Here is a 24333-nt window from a genome sequence, read left to right as displayed (position 1 = left end):
ATGAAAAGATGCTCAATATCACTGATTATCAGGGAAATGCAAATGAAATCCACAGTGAGTTATTACTTCACACCTATTAGAATGGCTATTATTAAAAAGACAAGAGATGGTAACTGCTGATGAGGATGTGGAAAAAAGGGAACTGCTGTGCACTGTTGGGAATTGGTACAGTCACTATGGGAAACAGTATGAAAATTCCTCAAAAAATTAAAAATAGAACTGCTATATGATCCAGCAATCCCACTTCTGGATATTTATCCAAAGGAAATGAAATAGCTATTATGTAGAAATGCTTGTGCCCTCGTGTTCATTGCAGAATTATTCACAATGGCCAAGACATGGAAATAACTAAGTATCTGTTGATGAATGAATGGATAAAGCAAATGTCTTAGATGTATATCATTCACATATATATATATAAATATGGTATATACATATTATATATACACATAGTGGAATATTATTCAGCCATAAAAAAGGACATCCTGCCATTTGTGATAACGTGGATGAACCTTGAGGGCATTATGCTAAGTGAAATAATTCAGAGAAGGACAAATACTATATGACCTCACTTATATTTGGAACCTAAAAAAAGCCAAACTTGTAGAAACAGAGAGTAAAAAAGTGGTTACCAGGGACTGGGGGGTGGGGGAAATGAGATGTTGGTCAAAGGGCACAAATTTCCAGTTATAAGAGGAATAAGTTCTGGGGATCTAATGTACAGCATAGAGACTATAGTTAACAATACTATATCTTATACTTGAAAGTTGCTGAGAGTGGATCTTAAATGTTCTTACCGTGACAAGATCAACAACAACAAAATGGAAATTATGTGAGGTGAAGGATATGTTAACTGACCTTATTTTGGTAAACATTTCATAATCAAATCATCACATTGTACTTGTTAATTGTACACAGTTATAGGTCAATATCTCTATAAAGCTGGAAAAAAAATTTAGCTAACCCTACATTTGTGGGTCTATTTCTGTATTCTGCTGGTCCATTATCTATATAGCACTCCTTAATCCAATACCATAGTATCTTGGTACTATAGCTTTATAGTAATTCTTGAAATTGGATAGTGTGAGTCCTCTAACTTTGTTCTCTTTCAAAATTCTTTTGGCCATCTAGTTTTTTTGCCTTTCCATGTAAATTTTAGAATTACCTTGTCAATTTCTATGAAATATTCTGGGATTTTGATTGGAATTGTGTTGAATGTAGAGATCAATTTAGGGAGAATTAAAATCTTAACTATATTAAGTCCTCTATTTCATAAACATGGTTTATCTCTCTATTTAGTTCTTTGTTTGTTTTAAGTTGTCAGTACACAGATCTTGCAGGTATTTTTTAGATTTATATTTAAGTATTTTCTTTTTTTGATGCTATTGTAAGGTTACTTTGTAAAATATCAGTTTTTAATTGTTCATTGCTAGTATCTGGAAATATGATGGATTTTTGTATATTTACATTGTAATGTGTATATTAGTCAGGGTTCTCCAGAGAAACAGAACCAGTAGGGGGTAGTGTGTGTGTGTGTGTGTATGTAAAGATTTATTGAAACCAGTTGACTCGTAACGATTTTGGAGGCTGGAAAGTTCCAAAATCTGCAGGGTGGACCAGCAGTCTGAAGCTGCAGAGAAGAGCTGATGCTGCGGCTCAAGTCTGAAGGCCGCGTCTGCTACAGAATTCTCTCTTGCCAGGGGAGGTCTGTCTTTGTTCTGCTTGGGCCTTCAGCTGATTGGATGAGGCCCACTCACATTAAATTGGGTAATCTGCTTTACCCAAAGTCCACCAATTTAACTGTAAATCTCATCCAGAAAAACCCTTACAGAAACATCCAGAATAATGTTTGACTGCATATCTCGGTGCTGGAGCCCAGCCAAGTTGACACATAAAATTAACCATCACACTGTAACTTTGCTAAACTAACTTTAAAACTGGAGTCCATTGCCCCACAGATTTTAGTTGATTTTAATTTGTGTTCATTTTTCTACCTCATAGTTAGTATTTTAAATTGAACTACCTTCAAGCTACTCTTTGAAGGAAATTCACTTTGATAGGAAATGTGTGGCAAAACTTGATTTTGTTCAGTTTCTTACCCATACCTGAGGCACTGAAGATGTCCTGGGCCAAGTTTGCTGTGATTTTTCAACATCATATTGGACAGTATGATTTCTTGTCCAATTTTTGTCTAAGAGTGAACAATGCTTAAAATAAAGGAAGATGAAACAGTCCAAAAGAAATTAACTTGGACTTGAACAAGTTTGTTCATGATTCTAAAATTTCAAATATTTTTCATATTAACATAAAACATTTAATTCATGTTAGTAGATAAATGGAGCTGTATGGTGCTAAATTGAGCCAGGTGTGGGTTTTTTTTCTTTCCCTTTTATTAAGATAATTGACATTCAGCACTGTATAAGTTTAAGGTATATAGCATAATGACTTGTCTTACATATGTTATGAAATGATCACCACAATAAGTTTAGTTAACGTCCATCATATGGATATCAAAAAAAGAAAAATGTTTTTTTTCCTTGTGACAACTTTGAAGAGCCATGTGTAGTTTAAGAAATGTCTGTTTTGTGGCATAGTTGTTAGACATCCAGAGTGCCTGGTCAAAAGGTAATAAATACTGCTCCTCCCCTCCTGCATATAGGGTGTTTTTTTTTTTGTCTTTGTTTATATTATTTTGAAGATTCTATTTACTATGAGTTCAAGTCAGTTGTTCTGAGTGTTCATAATAGCTGTATCTGATAATACCCGTTTCCGCAAATCTCTTGAAGTCTTAATACACGAGTATTTTTTGCTACCTCATTTTGACTAGGATAGAATTTTTAAAATGCTAATTGTTGACAATAGGTTTATAGCTTATTAAATTAATATTACTGAAGTAAAATGTGCATGTAGAGAAAAGCACAGATTTTAAGTTTACAGTTCTATGAGTTTTGATAAGCATATAAACCTCTGTAAAGACTACCTCAGTCAAAATACCAAATATTTCCATCACATTGGAAACTTAATCAGTCCCTCACCTCTGGCCCAGGCTGGGATTATACAGAAGCTGTGCTTTTTGTGTCTTATCTGTTTCACTCAGTATTTGTTTTTGGAATTCATTCATGTTGTTCCATATGTTAGTAGTTTGTTCATTTTTATTACTGTGTAGTATTCCATTTTCTGACTATACAACCTGTAATAACAAACAGTTGGTTTATTTAGTATCTATTGATGGAAATTGGGGTTATTTTTAGTATGTGGCTGTTAAGAATAAGTTGATAGGAACATTCTTTTACAAGTCTTTGTGGTTTTGCATGTTTTTACTCATTTTGGGAAAATACCCAGGAATGGACTTGTTGATTCATGGGGTAGGTATGTCGTTCATTTATAAGAAGTTAGCAAATGGTTTTCTGAAGTGGTCGTACCATTTTATTCTTTGATCAGCAATATACGAGGCTTTCAGTTTTTCCACATTCTTGCCAAAACTTGTATCTCTTTAATTATAGCTTTTCTTGTGGCTATTTAAAAATGTCTTACTGCCACTGCATTTCCCTGATGATTAATGATAGTGAACATCTTTTTATGTGTTTATGACCACTTGTATTATCTTCTTTTGTAATGTATTCAAATCTTTGGCAGATTTTTAAATTGGGCTATCTTTGTGTTATTATTTGGTAGTTTTTCTTTCCTATATTCTGGATACAAATCATATGTCTAACATGTATTGTGTGTGTTTTTTCACGGTTTGTGACTTGCCTCATCATTTTTATCATTTTCTAAATTGTGTCTTCTGAAGAGCAGAGGTGTACCATTTTTATGAAGTCCGGATTCTCATGTTTTCTTTTATGGCCAGTGCTTTTATTGTTCTGTCTTGAAATCTTTGCTTGTACCAAGGTCATGAATATATTCTCCTGTGTTTTCATCTAGACTCTTTATAGTTTCAGTTTTTAGACTTTTTAATTATGAACAATCTCGTTAATTTTTGCTTATTGTGTGAGACAGGTTGTGCTTCTCTCTCCTCCCTACGCCTCATCCCCCTTACAGATATGCACTTGTTCCAACACCATTTATTGAAACGACTGTCTATTCCCTATTGAATTATTTTTGGTACTGTTGTTGAAATAGAATTGTCTGGACTGTGTGCTGTTCCATTATCTTTTGCTTTATTCTCTTAGGCCAGTTATGTCAATACTACCCTGTCTTGATTGCTTAGTTTATAATTCCTAATTCTTCCAATTTTGTTCTTTTCCAAAATTGTTTTAGCTCTGCTCAGTCCTTTGCATTTCCATATGAATTTTTGAATTAGCTATACCAATTTCTGCCAAAAAACAAAACAAAACCAAAACAAAAAACCTTGCTGTGGCTTTGGGATTTCAATCTTAAAAAATCTGTTTGGGAAAGATGGTCATGTTAACAATATTGAATCTTCCAGTCTGTGAACATGGTGTATATCTCCATTTATTTAGATCTTCTTTTGTTTCTCTCAGCAATATTTTATATTTTTCAGTATAGAGGTCTTACATATATTTTGTTGAATTTATCCTTAAGTAGTTCATATTTTTCATGCTGTAAATGGTATTTGTACATTTTATTCTTCAATTTTTGGTTGCCTGTTTAGAGAAATACAATAGACTTTTGTATCTTAGCCTTCTGTTTTGTGACCTTACTAAACGTAAATAGTCAGGTTATCTGTGAATAGAGATGGTTTATACTTTTTCTTTCCAATCTTTGGGATTTTCTCTTTTTTCTTTCTTTTTTCTTAATCTCTTGAATTAGCTGGGGCCTCCAATAAAATGGTGAACAAAAGTGGTAAGAGTAAACGCCATTGCCTTTTTTCCAGTCTTAGGGGGAATGAGTTCAGTATCTCTCTATTAAGTAAGATATTAACTGTGGGGTTTCTGAGGATGTCGTTTGTCAGATTGAGACAGTTTTGTTTCTAAATTGCTGGGAATATTTATCGTGAATGGATGTTGAATTTTGTTATGCTTTTTCTATATCTGTTGAAATGGTTGTGTGGTTTTCCTCCCTTATTCTGTTATTGCCACAACATATATATGGTTTTTTGAATCTTAAAACAGCCTAGCATTTGTGGAATAAACTCCACTTGGTCAAAGATATTGTACTTTCTGCTCCATTTTACTTGCTAACATTTTGTTAAGGATTTTTGAGTGTATGATCATGAGGAGTATTCGTCTGAAATTTTCTTTTTTGGTAGTAACTTTTGTCAGGTTTTGGCATCAGGATTGTGTTCCTCTCGTAAGAGGTGTTGGCCAGCATTTCTTCTTCCTCTATTTTCTGAAAGAGTTTGTGTAAAATTGATCTTATTTCTTCCTCACTAGTGAAGCTATCTGGGCTTGTAGTTTGTGTGTATGTGTGGAGGTGTGTATTACAAATTTAATTTCTTTGATAGCTACAGGATTATTTCAATTTCCTATTCTTGTCACAATTCTGGCAAGTTTTGTTTTTCAGGGAAATTGTACGTTTCATCTAAGTTGCGTATTCATTGCAATAAACTTATTTAATATATTATCTTTTTAACCTTTTAATGACTATGACATAGTGATATGTCCCTGCTTTCATTCCTGATTCAGTGAATTTGGGTTTTCTTTCTTTTTCTTTTTTAGCTCATTGTTTATCAATTATATTAATGTTTTAAGAACAACTTTTGGCCATATTGAACTTTCTGTATCAGTGGTTTTTACTTGTTATTACTTATTTTTTTTTTCTACTTTAGATTTTGTTTATTCTTTTTTCTACCTTTTTAAGGTAGAAGCTTAGATCATTGATTTTATCTTTTTTTAATATAAGTTTATAAAACTATAACTTTTCCTGTAATTCTTGCTTTGGGTATATCCCATTAATTTTGATATGTTATATTTTCATTCTCATTCAACTTAAAATACTTTTTAATTTCTCTTGTGCTTTATTCTTTAACAAATGAGTTATTTTAAAGTGTGTTGCATAATTTACAAATATTTAGGAATCATCTATACATTTAATTTAAAATTCTGTTAAGGTCAGTAATATTTACTGTCTCATTTCAGCTCTTTGAAATTTCTTGAGACTTATTCTATGGACAGTAATCAGTTTTTAATCTTAGGGTCTTGATTAACCTAATCAGAGTTTTGGCTGTTGATTTGGGATTTAGTGAAGCTATAGGGACATGCATCCTCAAATCAGTGTTTTGCTATAGTGGAACTCAGTATATATAATGTCGTACTTCGAAGCTCTGTTATCTGACTCATTTTTGTCCTTGACACTAAGGAGTTAGGAGATTTTTATGGCAAAATTATGAGATCCCATGAGGATCTTTTTTCCATATTGACTTCAGTGTTTGCTTGCACAATGGGCTTTTTTTTAAAGAAATTAGTTATTTTTTGTTCCTCTTGATGCCTTTTAATTGATCATAATTCTTTATCATACTCTTCAGCATTTTCAGTGGTAACAGAAAGCCTAATTTCATCATACGTGTTGTACTGGGTAAGCACTTAGGTCAGAGAGACCTGAGTTTAAGCCCCGTTCTTTCCTTACTACTTGTGTGACTTTGGTCAAGGTACTTAACCTCTCTAAGCCTTAATTTTAATTTTCATGTATGAAAATGATAATAGTACTTTGCTAGAATTAAGTAAAATGTGTAATTTTTGACAAAATAAAAATTTTAATTTAAGATATATCTACTCCATGCTGATTAGTAAAAATACCAGTGTTTCAGAGTTTTAGATCTTTAATACTATCCATTTGGATGCTAAGGGGAAAAGAAAGGAAGAAGGTTGCTGTTAAAACTGGTTGCCTCTAGGGCCAGCCCAGGTGGCCTTAGTGGTTAAGTTTGGTGCACTCTGCTTTGGCAGTGGCCTGGAAAAGGGTGTGGACCTACACCACTTGTCTGTTAGTGGCCATGCTGTGGTGGGAACTCACACAAAAAAACTGATTGCCTCTAGTAAGTAGGAGTGGAAGTGGGAAGAAATAGAGCAGAGCACTTTTACTTTTTCATCAGGAGTAAAAGTATAGGAAGATGAACAGGTGCTTTTATATTCATTATTAGCCACGTGTCACTTTTTATTTTCTTACAAAAAAGTACAGATCTTTTAAAAAGCAACGCAACTGGGTTTTAGGTTTTAAATTTTAGGTATCCCAGTTTGTAGAAGATTTTAAAATAATGCTGAAATGGCAGAATTTGCCTACTTATATTCATCATTCCCAAGGTGAATTTCTCCTTCCCGTTATCTTTCTCCATGTTAAATGCATCTTAAGGTATAGTTTTCTTTTCTTGTTACTAATAGGAACACTTGAAATTTCATGAAAATCAAAACTTTAAAGCACACAACAAATGAATTCTTTGCTTTTATAGGTCCTTTTGGTGATGTTTCTCATCCTAAAGTTTATATTCTCAACTATTGACACATAAGTGGTTGACTGATAGCAGTTAACTTTTCATTGTGACTTAATTTTCTCGTCTATAAAATCAGGGTAGATACTACTACTTGTCTTAATTCATTGTTCATATTGGGATTAAATGAAATAGTTTTTATCAATTTTGAAAACGTGTTAAATATAGGCTGTGATAATTATAATATTCCAGGGATTTTCCTTGTGATTAACTCTAATGTGATTTAATGTCTTCAGAACTTACTCTACGATATTTATTTGATGTAAAAAATTGTCATTATAGAAATCCATTAGGATTTTTAGTGTTGAAACATATTTCTGGGAAAATTTTAAATCATTTCACCTCATAATATAAAATGAATACTAAATCTTCAGACTACATTTTTTTTTCCTTCACAATTTCCAAGATGATAAAAATTATTAATTGGTAAAATGAGTAACTAAGGAAGTTTTAGGTGGATGGGTTTAAAGTGTAGACTATTTTGAGAGCCTTGATAGAATTAACTACAAAACCTATTACAGGTATTTCCAAAATGAGGTTTATATATTTAGTACTTTCTCAAACTATAGAATTGTTTGTTGCATTTGTCTTCATTATACTGGGAGAACAGTAGAAATAAATATTCAGATGTTAAGTGCCATTTCATTGTGTAGTCTTAAGTATGAAATATTTCATCAGTATCTAGAAAAATGTATATAACAATATAACTTCAGGATTATTAAAACTAAGTTTTGATTATGACCTAGAGGCCAAAAATAAATCAGAATTTTAGAAGGCTCTTAAAGACTCTAGCCAAGTATTAGATTGACTCAAAATCATACCACTGATTTATTTTTTAAGTTAGGATACGTGCTTCATGATAGCTCATTTAATGTCTTAGTTTACTCTGCCATTTAGGCAGGATTTATTAGAACACAAACCATATCTCTTTACAATGCCAGTATATGCTGTTCTTGATGTTTCTCGTGATACTTTTTTTTCTTAGTATTCAGATTACCAGCAAATTACTATACTAATTTAAGTAACTGAAATCATGTCAACTGTGATTTTAAAAGTTACATTAAGATTAAAATTATTACTTGGAAAATCATTAGGAAATGATCTTGATATCTATGACTATGAGGAGGAGGCTGTTGCCTCTTTAAGCTTTAGAAGAGAAATTGGGGATTTAAATAGGATTATTTTATATTTGATATGGGGAGAATTCTCTGAATGTTGAGAACTGTTGATGAATGAAGTGGGTTGTGAAGAATTCTTTCTGGGTGTTTCTTCCTAAAAATATGCTCACCCACTTGCCTCTTAATTTAACTGCTGTGCTCACTGGAGGCATGTGCTTTGTGAACTCTTTTGTGCAATTAAAAGGATTCTTTGACATTTAAAATCCTAACTTTAGTACTTTTGTTGTTGTTTTCCTTTCCTTTAGGAGGAGCATATTATTTAATATCTAGAAGCCTAGGCCCAGAATTTGGTGGTGCAATTGGCCTGATCTTTGCTTTTGCCAATGCTGTCGCAGTTGCTATGTATGTGGTTGGATTTGCAGAAACTGTGGTGGAGTTGCTTAAGGTAATTAACCTTTCTTCTAGTCATTTGTTTCCCAAATCTTTAATGAGGGCTTATGTGCCACTCTCCATATGAGATGCTAAGAAAGCAATGATTAACACGAACCTTGTCTTTCAAGAAGTTTAGCATGGGAGATAGACAAAGGAAAAAATTATCATAGAATGTCAGAAGTGGGTAACTGTAGGAGGCCTTGGCAACATGTCAGGGGATCACTTAATTTACTCTCCAGGAATGGGGTGGCAGAGGAGTGTCAAAGAAGAGTTATCCAGGGAAGGGAGGCTAGACGTTAGCAGGCAGATAGGAGAGGTTGGGTGCAGTATGAGAGAAATAGGGAAGAAAAGGAAATAAAGACCTGGCCTGGGTAGAGTATGGTGTGTTACAAAAACTGGAAATATTTCCATATGGCTGAAGCACATAGTGGCAAGAAATTTAAGATGAGAAAGAAAAAAAAAGGATCAAATCAAGAAGGGTCTTGTTTGCTCTTAAATTTGGATCTTGATTGGAATTGGGGGCCATGATCAGATTTGGAGCCTAAAGAAATATCTGACCACAGTTTAGAGAATGGATCTGAGGGATCACAACTGGAGATAGAGACCATTTAAAAGGTGGTTCTATCTATCCTAGGAGAGAAGATGGTGGCTTATTATATTGAAACAGTGACCATTGGGCTGGAGAAACGTGGGTGAATTTGAGAGATTTTTTTTTTTCTTTCTGCTTTTTTTCCCCAAATCCCCCCAGTACATAGTTGTATATTCTAGTTGTGGGTCCTTCTAGTTGTGGCATGTGGGATGCCACCTCAGTGTGGCCTGACGAGTGGTGCCGTGTCCGTGCCCAGGATCCAAACTGGCAAAACCCTGGGCCACTGAAGTGGAGCACGTGAACCTAACCACTCGACCATGGGGCCAGCTCTGAGAGACTTTTTTTTAAATGTTGATTTTTTAAAAAGTTGAATAAGCAGACTTGATGATTAATGGGATGTGGAAAGTTAGAGAAAGAAAAAGGATTTAGATGGAAGGTAAATGCTATCCACTGTGAGATAGAAAACACAGGACAGTTTAGTTTTGGATGTCTAATTTGAGGGACCAGAGGTATATCTAAGTAGAGCTGGCCAGGAGGTGGTTGATGATACTGCTCTGGAGTTCAAAGGAGAACTTTTTTGAAGGGAGACTTTAGTATGTGTGTAGTAAAAGCAGTAGACGTGAAATAGGATTCAGTATTATTAAATGAGAGGAACCTTGAGTGACACCCATAGTCGTTCATATTAGGCTGTAACTGTTTTTCTACAATGGTATGTGGTACATTAGGAAGTGTAAAATCTGAAAAGGACTGGCACTTACATTGGCATTGACCTTACCTGTGTAGGCCAAAGAGATGGAGAAAAGGAAGTAAGCAAGCAATGTAATCAAGAGCTCATGTTCTTTTATGTTTTTAGTGTCATTGATACTAAGCCACAAATATTTGTGCCCATGGAACGGAATAGTGTGTGTTTTTAGACAACTTCATGAAAGTGTCTTCATCTCTTTTCCTTAGTAACATAAATGACCATTAAAAGCATGAATCATTAATCACAATGAATACAAAATATATTTCTACTTTGGAACTTTAAAGAATCCTAACTATTAGTACTACTTAGTCATAGTATGATTTTTTTATTTGCTTGTTAGCAGTTCTCTTGTTGATTTATTGTCTGCGTTAAATATAGTATTAATAATTTGATTTTTTTTTAAAAGATTTTATTTTTCCTTTTTCTCCCCAAAACCCCCTGGTACATAGTTGTGTATTTTTAGTTGTGAGTCCTTCTAGTTGTGGCATGTGGGATGCCGCCTCAGCATGGCCTGATGAGTGGTGCCATGTCCGCGGCGTCCTGGATTCAAACTGGCAACACCCTGGACCACCGAAGCAGAGTGCACGAACTTAACCACTTGGCCACAGGGCTGGCCCTGAGATCATATTTTTGATGCCATGAGATGCTTGGATGACACCTTAGTAGTAAATAGTAATTTATTCCTTTTCCTTACATCTTCCCATTCATTCATTAAAAAGGCATTCATTCGACTTCTACATGTAAGGCACTGTGATATCTCTAAAATGTTTCAAAAAGAATTAAAGAATTTATGTAAAATAACTAATATTGCTCATTATATTCATAATTCTCCTTTTCTAGGAACACTCCATACTTATGATAGATGAAATCAATGATATCCGAATTATTGGAGCCATTACAGTTGTGATCCTTTTAGGTATCTCAGTAGCTGGAATGGAGTGGGAAGCAAAAGTGAGTAATGATATCATTGTAACACCTGTAAATATTTACTATTAGAAACTTTTAGAGCTTATGTTTTGGGAGTGCTCTAAAATGTTTTAATACTTTTAGATTTTGAAGGTTCTTAAGTGGCCATTTTCAGGGAAGTTTATGTATAATGTTATTTTCTATTTGATAAGGGGGGAATATTTGGAGATTAAGTCAGTCTAGGAGCCAGTGAAACACAGTACTTTATACATTTTAACTTCCCACATCCCCTCCCATCCCCTAGTCTTGATTTGCATTATGTAGAAATGTCAATATATTAGATAGCACAAATTAGACTCTTGGTTTGTAATTTATTTAAAAGTTCAATTTAAAAATAAGCACAATGGCAATAAACTTCAAGTTAGTGTCCATATGCAGTTAGAGAAGCTAGTCTTGCTCCTTGCTTTGAAATCTCAGAAATAATGCCTACCAAAGCCAGTAACACTGTTTCTGGGGAAAATTGCCAAAGTCACATGTTAACATGTAGGCAGAGTACCCAAAAATATTTCTGTGTCTTTGAGAGAATATGCTGTGGCACGGCTCTGGTGTCCTAAGTAATTGATATCTACAAAGATGCTGCTGAAGAACTCAAAGCCTCTTCCAGGTGTTTTAATGTTTACTTTTATAAGATGGTATAAAAATCACATATTTGTGCTATATATCAACTATGATAATATTTACCAGGTCAAAAATTAGGTAAGTCTGAAAGAATAATTTTTCCCAAAGTTGTTATTTAAGTCATTAGTATAAAATTAAATCACTTACTTATACATTTAACAAATTCACTTTACTGAAAAGAATAGAGTTTCCTATTACCTGGGACATGATTAGTATATAACTCATTTGTATTCCTGTAGAAGACAGAGTTTTTCCTGAGTGTCTTGTCAGTTTTACTGGGAGGTTAAGAATGGAGGAGAGATGATGCTTCTCATGACTTGTTCCTTTCTTCTAGTCCTATTACTCTTTGAATTCCCGTCCTGGGTGTTGTCGTCTTTCTGTACTTTTTCTTATTCTTTTCCTGTAACACTCACACATTAAGCATTGTGTTTGGATTTGGTGTAAAACTTGTTTGTAATAAATACGTTCTCCGTGTCAAGGTTGTACTGGTACAGTGGAGGGGACAGGAAAGAATGATACAGGTTTGATAATTTGTGGTTCTCTATGATTTGTGGGAGGGCGTGCACATCTTTAATTAGTTTCAGAAATATATGGCATGATCCTACTTTTGCCATCCATTTTTCCCCAATGTGTTGAACATTCTAGGAGAGTTCTTTAAAGATTTTTTGTTCATTTAATAAAAATTTATTAGCACCTACTTTGTGGCACTGCTTGAAGCACTGGGGAAATAAGACAGAAATCCTTTTCCTCATGGAAATTATGTGCTAGTGGAACTGAGTTAATGTATTGACATGAGATATTTGATTTGATTTTTAATGTTTAAAATTCCAGGCTCAGATTGTTCTTTTGGTGATTCTACTACTTGCTATTGCTGATTTCGTCATAGGAACATTTATCCCATTGGAGAACAAGAAGCCTAAAGGTTTCTTTGGTTATAAATGTGAGTAAAAAAGATATTTTTTTTTTAAAGTTGCTTATTATAACATTCTAGTATTAAATAACTTTAGTACATTTTAAATATTTTGTAATGTAATCGGTTGGTATAGTGACTAACACTGGTTGAGAATTCAATTTAGTTTTGTTCTCTTTGTGTATGTTGTATAATTGGAGTGAAAAAAATCACTTTTATTTGTCTTTCATTTTTCGTAATTAGCAACAAAAATGATAATGTAGAAAAATCTGTGCTACTGAGGAAAAGTGCTTTTATTCTCTACTAATTTTGGAAATTTGTAACTGAAATTATAATTTTTGTTCTAACATGGCTTTTTGCTCTTCAGTTGTATTTAACCACAACAGTCTGTGAGTCCCTAAGACTGAAAGCAAATAGAAATACTAGTTTCTTGGTGTAATTGCAGCTTAAGTTTTTCTACAGTTTACATTATTAATTGTGTGAGAATTTTCCACAGTTTTCATTTTCTGTAACCTTTTTCATCTGCGTCTAATTTTCACTACAGGTGAAATTTACTTGTCATTTATTACTTCCTGAAGTGTCTATCTGTATCTCTTCCCACCCCCTCCCCACTTAATTGAGCAGCAGCTCTGAACCCATCTCTGCAAGGTAAAATGGAAGTGGGAAGGAGTAGTTGGTAGCATCAGAGAGGCTTACCACTTAGGGTAATAGGTCTGTCTGTCTTCAGTTGTCAAAAGCTCTTTGTTTTGAAGCCCTAGAAGAAAAGGCCTGGCTTCAGTTCTCCTGAGATGTTTAGCCCAGAGCTATTCATACAGATCTGAAAAGGTGCAGAATGTAATCAATGCACTTCTTCCTTCAGAAGGTTTTACTGGGAGAAAAAAATCAGCTGAACTAAACTTTGGAGCCTAGAGACCTAGTTGATTTACATCCTGGTGTAAGCTCCTTAATCTTGTTGCTGACTGGTACCAACACACAGTCCTTTGGATCATATGCGAGTAGCACTGGTTTGACCTGTGTCCAACACTGACTTAGTTGGCTGGGCAACGTTCTGGTATGAACTGTTTCAAGGTTCTTTCTTACCTTTACCAAGGACACCCGCCTATTACTTGTGTCTGCTGGTCCTGGGTTGACAGTGTGATGTCTGTTCTGATTACTAGTGCTTATGCCTACTTCTAAACTGGGCTTTAAATTCCTGATTTCCTGAATGGGGGAAGAGGTGTCTACTAGGCATGCTACAAGTGACACTTAGTAGCATCAGTTAGGTAAATAACTTTCTGTATTTTGTGTTCTCATATAAGTTATATTTGTGACATTTCTTCTAATTATGAATGGTTTTTTCACTTCAATAGTTATTACATTATACATTTTTTAAACACTTGTTTTTGACACTTATTTTTGAAAGAAGTGTTAAAATTATACTGGGTGATTGCTTCTAAAAATATTCCTAATAATTATATATTTTCTGTTTATGACTTTAATTTAAAAATATCTGCTAGGCCACATTTTTCATTTCCTTTTTTTCAGATCCTTGACTACTTGTTCAAGTATTACATAGACATATCGTATAGTAACAATTTATATTGTATTCAAATAGCACGTCTGGGCTTATCTCAATCTGAGATAAATAAACTTAAATAAATTTTGGAATATGACTTCTCTTTTTGGATGGTTGATACTGCTTGACTCATTCATTCATTATATTGACTTCATTCATTATACTAAGGTAGTGTCAGCAGTAAACAGGTTATGTTGATAATCTTGTCAGTTCAAATGACTACCTAATAGGGGTATTCATTTTCTCCTCCTCTTTTTCCTTTCTGATATGAGAAGTATCTCTCTTTGGTCAAAGACCAGTGCCTCTTCTGTGTTCTGGATCCCACTTCTTTCACTTTCTCAAAGGTATTTGTCCTTTGGTAATCTATTTGCTTCCCTGCATCAAAACTCTCACCTCCATGTAAACTTATAAACTTGCTCTAGTAATTCCCATCTTGAAAATGCTCTCTTATTCTCCTCCAGTTACCACCTCATTTTCCAGTTCCCTTTCATAAACAGATTTCTCAAATCCTTACCTCCCTCTTATTCCTTGTTATTTCGAAATAATTTCGAACTTACGGAGAACTTGAAAAATTAATACAGCATATTCTTTACACCCTTTACCTGGATTCACCAGTAATGAATACTTTTCGTATTCTATTTATGGCACATTTGTTTTATCAATCTTTATATATCCAATTATTATTAAAATGATTGTTAAACCTTTTGAGAGAAGTTGCAGAAATCATGACTTCTTAATTCTAAATACTTAAGCATGTATCTACTAAGGAAAAGGACAATTCAGGAAGTTTAACTTTGGCGCAATGCTAGTATCTAACATGTGGTTCACATAAAAATTTTTTTAATTGTTCCTATAAAGATATTTATAATGACTTTTTTGTCTTTCATGACATTGACATTCTTCAAAGGCCCTCCTCTTGGGTTTGTCTGATTTATTTCCATAGATTCAGGTTACTCATTTTGCTAGGAATGCTGTATGAACAATGTGTCTTCCTCAGTGCCTTGCATCAGGAGACTCACGTGTTGTCAGTTTTTCCCATCACTGATGGTTTTAACTTTGATAACTTGGTCAAAGTGGTAGCTGAGAGGTTTCTCTGTTGTGAGGTTGCGATTTTCTTCTCTGTAATTAATAAGTAATCTGGAGGGATGCTTTGAGATGGTGCGTAGGCTATTCCCCATCATACTTTCACCAGATGGTTTTCAGTCATTCATTCTTAATCTCCCTCACCTGGATTCTGTCTGTCAAGGTCACAGTCACATGGTGCTAGATTCAGCATGCACTTTTCAGTCCTCTGCCCTCAGCAACATTATACTTAGTTGTTCCATTCTCCTTAAAATGCTTTTCTTGTTTGATTGGATGTCAGACACCATGCTCTGGTGAGTTCTGTTCTACCCAACTCACTGGTCACTATGTCTATTACTCCTGATACCCCTTGTCTTCTTCTATCCTCTAAATGTCAGAGTTGCTCAGAGTATGGTCCTGAGCCTTCTAACTATATTCTTGCCTTTGGTCCATTATCCACACAGCATCCACATAAGCATTAATTACATCATGTCATTTGCATGTTTCTAAACCTACCTTGGCTTTCTATTATATTTAGGATAAAATCTTGCATAATCTATAAAATTTTGCATAATCTCATCCTTGCTGATCTCTCCAATTTCATTTCATTTTCCCGCTTACTAGAGAGCTTTATATTCTTTTAGTTCCTCAAAAGAGCTAAACCTTTTTCCTACCTCAGGGCCTTTACACATATTCTTTTTCAGATGTACTGTTTTCCCTGATCATCACACGGCTGATTCTTGCTCAGTAAAGTCTCAACTTAAGTATTATCTCCTTAATTACATCTCTTTAGCTTTCTCTAACCACATTGGATTATATTCTCTCTAGATTCTTTCATTCTTTATCACATACCTTGTTTCCATCAGTACATTTATTGCTATTTGTAATGACCTCTTTTATTTACTTGGTTTGTAGCTCCCCGTTGAGTCTCTTAAGTTCCATGAAGGTAGGAACCATGTCTATCTAGTTGCTATTGTATCTCTAAGCATCTTGAGATACTAGATGGCTCCAGTATAGGACCTGGCACATTGTAGATACTCAAATATTGAATGGACGGACGGACGGATGGATGGATGGATGGATGGGTGGATAAATGACAGTTAATTGGTTGGTTCAGTGTCAGAGCCTGTCAAAATGGATGGAAACAGTAGGACTAATTGAAGCTTTTGTTATTGTTTAAATGGAAAGGACCTTTACCTAGTTTGCCTTAGCTACAGTTATCTGGAAGCCTGATGAATAGCCTCAAAACAGTCACCACTAGGAAACAGAGAAAGCTGTACAGACATACAGTTGGATGTGAGGAAATAAAATGGTTTCAGATCAGTATGATGTTCCTTTTGCCTTCCTACCTCCTTTCTTGTTTCTTTGACCTATGATTGAGGGGTTTATCCTTGCTTTAATTTACCTTTGGACTGGTGATAACAATCAAGTTAGAGGTGTGTGAAACATAATTAGTAAGGTATACAAGATAGTTAGGGCATGACCCAGGTCAAATCATCATTTTGGTTTGAAGCTGTTCCCTCATGTAAGAAAAGAGGAACACCAGTACTTGCATTAGGACATACTCAAGGATTTACCAGTTACTTGAACTGAAGAAAAGCCAGGAATCAGACATACCACTTACTCTTGATCTAAAATTATTATGATCTAATTTGCTATCAATTAATTGTCAAAAATATTTTATTCCTACAGCTGAAATATTTAATGAGAACTTTGGACCAGATTTTCGAGAGGAAGAGACTTTCTTTTCTGTATTTGCCATCTTCTTTCCTGCTGCAACTGGTATTCTGGCGGGAGCAAATATCTCAGGTGATCTTGCAGTAAGTATTATAAAGTACTGTATCAATTGTATATAAAACATGTTATACATATAGTTATTTTTTAAAATAGGCTTAAAAAAGTCTTCTTGTCTTCTAGGATCCTCAGTCAGCCATACCCAAAGGAACACTTTTAGCCATTTTAATTACTACGATGGTTTACATAGGAATTGCCGTATCTGTAGGTAAATGCCTTACATTTCTTTATATGTTTCAGAAATTTCATGATGTACATACTATAAATACTTACTTTGGTGACATGATATTTCTAACTTTTAAATTCAGAAATATTTCAAGAAAAAGATACAGAGTTGCATATTTTAATTCAAAAATAGATTTGAGTAAACTAGTATTGATTTTAGACATTGTCTAAGCCACCAAATGCTCTATTATTTTTTCTCCAGGATTTTTATTAATTATAGTAAATTAGAAAATTATGTCAAATCTTATCTGCAAACTCTTAAATTTTACTGAGATGTCTTTATAGAAAATGTAATTCATATGTAGAAGTAAATGCATTTCACTCTCTTATTTTTACAAATTTTTGAATGTTTTCATTTATGGTGATAATTTCATATTTTCATGTAATCTTACTATATGAAGATTGTTTCAAGGCCATTAAGCAATGCGTGGCATTTTTTCTCAAAAACTGATTTCAATGAATAGGGCATACTACATTGAATTAAAAGTCTTACTAAATTGAATGAAAATGGTTTTAAACTGTTTTATTACATTCATGGAATCATAGCATTTTAGAACCTGAAAGGACTTAAGTGGTCAACCAGTCTCTAAATCTGTTTTATAGATGAGGGAGTCAAAGCTTAGAGATTTCGCTACCAAGGATGACTGGCGCTTGCTCTAAAGAATTGTTTTCATGTCCCACAACTAGAAGGACGTGCAACTAAGATATACAACTGTATCTGGGGGGGGTTTGGGGAGATAAAGCCGGAAAAAAAAAAAAAAGAATTGTTTTCATGGCAGAGAGAAGCTTTTTTTTTTAAATAAAGTCTTTAAAGGCTATTTATAAATAGTAGGTTCTTTAACTGAAACATTCTAGTTTAGAAAAAAATTTAACTGTTGATTTACATATAATTTGCATACACTGTAGATCAGTTGTCTTGGGTTTATCATACTTTCATGAAACTATATACTTTACCCAGAAAACATGCGTTCTTGGAGTGTGAGCATTGTTTTTAACGTCTAAACTCTAAAAGTCATTTCACAGTTAAATGTCTTAAGCATACTACAAGAGTAAATCTTAGTTTAATCCCAATCTAAAGAATCACAAACTCCAAATTCATAGACTACAGAGTATAAGGTTTTCATAGTATTTCAGTAAGAAAATTTCATTTTTGACGTATAGGAGGTAATGACAGAACTGTTTTTACTAATTCTCCTGCTAATTTGCGTAAATGTAATTTTGAAATTTCACTCAACAAGAGTTAGAAATGCTAATAGTTAATATTATCAAGGTGGGCTAAATTAACATTTTACAAATGATTTGGATTTCATTTATCGTTATAATCCGTACATAAATCCCTGAAACTCATTTTGAAAAAACAAATGAATTATATATATAAGCATAGCTCAATATTTTTGTTTCCCCAAAAGTTCTTAGCATGCTTGTATTCCTTGTACATAGGCTAAATAAGGAAAATTTCATAAATGATGAAACTGATTATGTTTCAAATTGGAAAACAATTGATTACTGAAGATAAACATTTTCTTTTTTTCTGACCTCTGACAACTGCTGACCCTTATACTCATTTCATTCTGTCTACGCTAGCCCTTAGAGCAATGGGAGTAGCGTGTTCTTCCTGATATTCAGTATCTGGGCCAAGAAAGATCACCTCTGCGCCAGCAGTTGTGTAACTAGTTTAAAGCAATGGAACCCTCTTTGCCCGTAACAATTCTGATGTAGAACATCGGAATACAAAACACACACAAGCGTGCTTGCTCTAGGGCTAGACAGGGCTCTGCTATCCCCTCCCCCGCCAATGGTTTCAGAAGTACCTGAAAGGAAACATGGTTTTGCAAATACAGCTCTGAAAGTTAGATGAAGAAGTGTAAAAATGAAGAACTTCAGCTAGTCTGTTTAGTCATTAAAATATTTTCCCTTTCAGATGTTTATTTTCTGTTTATTGTTCAGTTTTTGCTGTAATGCCTATAATTTTTACGTCATTTATGATGAGACAGTAGCATTAAAGTGCTTCAAAAGTAAAAATCTGTGAAATCCAGGAAACGGTAATTACTGTTAGTTATGCATCATATATTATTCCAAATAATGAAGTTCTTTTTCCAAGAAAACTTTTTAAATGTTTTATTATGGAAGTTTTCAACTTTGCACAAAAGTGGAGAGCATGTTCTAATGAGCTCAATATAACCATCACCCAGCTTCAAAAAAGTTATCAAGAATTATCACTACATGGTTAATCTTATTTCATCTATACCCATTCACCTTGCCCAATGTGTTATTTTTAAGCAAATCTCAATATTGTGTATTTTCTTATCAAGGTAGACTTAATTTGAGACAAAGTTTTAAATAGAATTATAATTTATTAATATTCAAATTGTTCGCCTTCACAGAAGATTGATATTACCTGAAGTCTGATCTTTGGTATGTTTCAAATATAAAATACATGAGTGTAGGAAAACATTTCTGCCATTTGGAACTGTTTCAACACAGTGTTTTTATATTTGCTAAGGCCATCTTATCCAAATAGGCCAGGAAATAGTTTTTCTAAAATACCATTTCCACGACTATATTTACAAGGCTTTTAAGTATTTATGTGTAAACACTACTCTTCATAAGGTTCATTTTCACTACTTAAATATTAGGAACCATGATGCTTTCCAAATTCTGTTCCAAGTAAAACTATCTTAACTGTAAATGCAGTGTATGCTGTTATAAGCAAGCATAGATGCAGTCAGTATCATAATTTCTTCATGAGTATATATAAGTTTGAAATGAATATAAATGTTAGCTATATTATTTGTTCTCGTTGTCACTTGTGCTTCAGGTTCTTGTGTTGTTCGGGATGCCACTGGGAACATTAATGACACTATTGTAACAGAGCTTACAAACTGTACTTCTGCAGCCTGCAAATTAAACTTTGACTTTTCATCTTGTGAAAGCAATCCTTGTTCCTATGGCCTAATGAACAACTTCCAGGTGAGCATCAAATTTATATTATACATTCTATATTTATCTAGAGGTCAAACTGCTATCAAATCTAACCATTCAGAGTACAGCAGTAACTTAGAAGGGAGGACTGTTGTTACTTTATACCCAGGTATCTGTTAATAAAGCCTATAGATAATGAATTGGGCAAACAGAAAAATATGAAAGGGTAAAATCGGAAGCCAGTCAAGAGCAAAAGGGCCCCCTAGGGTAACACTTTCATGATACAGTATAATATATAGTACATGTATGTAGTATACTGTTTCAGAAAGCAGGGAAGCATCAGAAGCATCTCACTGGTCATGTTTGATGGGTCTGTTTCTGGATTCTCTATTCTGTCCCATTGATCTTTGTGTCTATACCTCTACCTCCATCTTGATTACTATTGTTATTTAGTAAGTCTTGATGTCAGGTGGATTGATTCCTCCCACTTAATCTTTTTCAAAATTGTTTTAGCCATTTTAGTTCCTTTGCTTTTTCATATGAATTTCAGAATAATCTTATGTTTATCTACAAAAAGTCTTGCTGGGATTTTGATAGGAATTGCATAAACTTATATATCAATTTGGGAAGAATTGACATGTTTAACTATGTTGAATGTTCCAATCCATGAACACAATACATGTCTCCATTTATTTAGATCTTCTTTGATTTCTTTTATCAGCATTGCGCAGTTTTGAGAATACAAGTCCAGTACATATTTTGTTAGATTTACACCTAAGTATTTCATTTTTATTCTGAACAATTTAAATCCACAGTAACTGAAGTGAATTCAGTTTTCTAATTAGAGGTATCTCCGTAATTGCTTTGTAGAAAAATACCCTTTTTAAAAAGTATTGATCAGGATCAATGGTGTTATTTAATTAGATATGGCCCATATAGTCATGCTCTGCTAAGCCACTAGTTAACAACAGAATTAAATTCTTAATGGATACTTGAAAGTTTGTGAACTTTTAAAACATAAGAACTGTGTAAAGATTAGTATTACTTTTCAAGTATTTGGAGAATATCAGTCCTGCTTTTTATTATAACCTCTATAAGATACTGAAAGAAAAATATTTAAAAAGTTTATGGGTTTTTAGAAACTGAGAGAAGGTTATATAAGGGGAGAAGGAATTACTAAAATTTGGAAGATAATCTTGAGAGTTGCTTGATAACTCCCAGGATGCTAGAAAGAAAAGAACACAAAGGTGTCCATTCAGGAGATTAAAACTTTCTGTGGGAAATTTGTAGAGTAGATGGTTCTACTAATTCAAAATGAAAAAGAAAACTTTTGCTTCCTAGTATTTTGCCAGTGTTGTATAAACATAATAAACAGAATATATTGAGGATTTAATTTATTTCAGAGCCATATAAATTTTATGTAGAATATCTAAATTTTACAATAAAATTTTATAACTTAAATTTTTAATGACATTATTTGTATTTTCTGTTGTTTCAAACAATTGACAGCACTTTCAATGGTTATAAATATTGAGCCCAATTATGTAATAGAAGTTTGTTTTTTCTTGTCACAAGACTAGGCAAAATCATAGAAATGAAAGAAAGTATTCATGTCCAGCTAATGATGCAGGCCAATTCTGACACTGATATTGTGTATGAAAGACACAAATGCTTATCTCTGCCCAGTGACTGAAAATGCCAGTCAGAGTTCTGTGGTGTTGCCTCAAAATACAAAAGTGTTCATCTTTATCAAATCTAGTATGGACTCAGTTCAAGCAAAGAGGAGTTTGGTATACATAAAGCTGTGTTTCTAATTTAAGTAAATAAATTTCTAAAAATGCTTTGTAAAGTGATACAAAATGGAAAAAAATCCTGCAAAAATGTAAATTGCTTGTCATTTGGAGAATGAAGAATGGTAGATAGAACATAACTGAGGAACATGTAAGTCAGAGTCTCCATCATGAAATCTGTACAATGCCACACTTTGTGATGCTGTTTTGCATTCAATTGGCTTTTCATATTTGAGGAGGAAAAGTGATTTGAATCACCTTATTTGTCTTAAATTTTTAATATTATATATATAGTCTTATGTTTCTTGTTATATTTCTACGTTTTAATGTCCTTTGCAACCTTTGACTCACTGTTGCTTAATAAACAAAATGTGAACTACTTTGCTCTGTCAGTCAAAGCCTTTCATACTCAAACTCAGGTCCCGCTGCCTTCCATTCAGACTGAATTCCCATCATTGTGTGTGTTCGTATAAATGCACACATGCTTACCCTACGTGATTCCTTTATTTGGTGCTTCACTCTACTTGGAATGTACCTGCTTTTTCTTTTTATATGTCCAAATCTGCCTGCTTTTCCAGGAGACTCAGTTCCATGAAGATCTTTTTGAACCTTAAATCATCAGCATACATACACATCTCCCACACAAAATCTCACTGTTCATATTACTTGCAACCTTTTTTTTTTACCTTTAATTAGACTTTTGTCTTTTTTCTCCCTTAGTAGAGAGAAGACCACCTTTTTTTTTTTATCCTTCTTGTTTTCACTCTATATTGTGGACAACACTGATGTTACAGTCATTTACATTCATTATCATTATCCTTGCTACTCATATTTTACACTAAAATGGTGGGAAATGTATAGGTTATTGGATAGATACATAACTAGAAAACAGGAAACTTGGCAGATCCTAGAAGCATAATGTTTACAGATGCTAAGCATGGAGCATTACTTACCTCAATTCAGAGGTGATGGAAGAAGAGAAAATGTAATTTTTTCTTCAAAATATGAAAGGTGAAAGGTTATATGTAATGCTGCTGGTGTCAGTTTTGTCTTAATACAGCAATATATCATATTCTTTGTTATCCATTTTTTTCTTCATTTATCTCCTGTATTTGCTTACTTAACTTTGAGGTCACTACAGACAGGCATGGGATTTTGTATTACCTGATAAGTATATATAGCTGAAATTCAGTCTGCTCATTTTTATCTTGGCCCACCTTATCTGTCCTTTACAATTTCCTTCCCTAAAGACCGAGTTGTCAATGCTAGATAGTCTAGCATTAATAACTGTGAAAAATAGTGATGATGAAAAGCGTATGGCATATATGTAAGTACTGAATTGTTATTAAGAGGCTGAATAAAAAAATCTTTTCAAGTTTTTTCCTCCCCAAGATTCTCAGAGAAGTCAGTGCTCATGTTTGTTAAAACACTTAAATATATTCTTCGTTTTTAACCCTAAGTCTTATGAAAGATACAGGGAGAAACAAGTCAGTCAAACAAGGTGGTTTATGTACACACAAAGCCAGGCTGATGTATGTTAGCCAGACATTGTGCCCACAGCTAACTTTATATCTGGTTTAAAGTATTAAATTACAGTCAAATGTGTAATAGTCATAAACAGCTTAAAACCTGATTTTCTCCTTGGTCTCACTTGGCCTGTTTTTGGTCAATATAAATGAAAGGTAAATCTCCACTAATGAAGCAGTGAATCTAGGTGATGATCATCATTCACTACTGGTGAAATTTATAGGGGATAGATCAAGCTGGCAGTGCCTGAATCCATCAGACAACTCTTCCACTTCAATTTTATATTTTGACAAATTTCAAAGATGCAGAAGGAACACCTGTGTAGCTACCCTTTACTAATATTTATTAGTTGTTTATATTTTGCCCCATTTGCTTTATCTTTGAATATATGTATATTCTTTTTCTCCTTAAACATAAGAGAATAAATTATAGACATCACAAGGTGACAATCAGTTTGAAGCATTTAAAACATTCTGCATAAGCACAGTATAATAATCTCAAACAATTTAATGTTAATGAAATAGTTATCTAAATATATATCCCATGTTCATATTCCCCCACTTCTTCCAGTAGTAATGTCCTCTATAGCTGTTTTTCCCAGATCCAGGATCCAATCTGGAGTCACATGTGGCATTTAGCTATCATGTTATTTGAAAATCCTTTAATCTGGAGGAGCCCCCAGCCTGCCTGTTTTAA

General features: G+C 33.7%; 1 protein-coding gene across 1 annotated transcript in view; it reads left to right on the top strand.

The window, feature by feature from the left end:
* Positions 1 to 24333, top strand: part of SLC12A2 (solute carrier family 12 member 2) — a 101763-nt gene that overhangs the window by 38798 nt on the left and 38632 nt on the right. The window contains exons 5-10 of the mRNA XM_046666402.1: positions 8808 to 8947; positions 11109 to 11219; positions 12684 to 12792; positions 17072 to 17199; positions 17297 to 17381; positions 20217 to 20368. Coding sequence (XP_046522358.1) covers positions 8808 to 8947; positions 11109 to 11219; positions 12684 to 12792; positions 17072 to 17199; positions 17297 to 17381; positions 20217 to 20368 — 725 coding nt within the window. The remainder of the gene's footprint in view (positions 1 to 8807; positions 8948 to 11108; positions 11220 to 12683; positions 12793 to 17071; positions 17200 to 17296; positions 17382 to 20216; positions 20369 to 24333) is intronic.

This window comes from Equus quagga, chromosome 7 (genome assembly GCF_021613505.1).
Source record: "Equus quagga isolate Etosha38 chromosome 7, UCLA_HA_Equagga_1.0, whole genome shotgun sequence".
NCBI classification, from domain to species: domain Eukaryota; kingdom Metazoa; phylum Chordata; class Mammalia; order Perissodactyla; family Equidae; genus Equus; species Equus quagga.
Note: the sequence above shows the minus strand (reverse complement) of the source record. Positions and strands in the feature narration are given on the sequence as shown.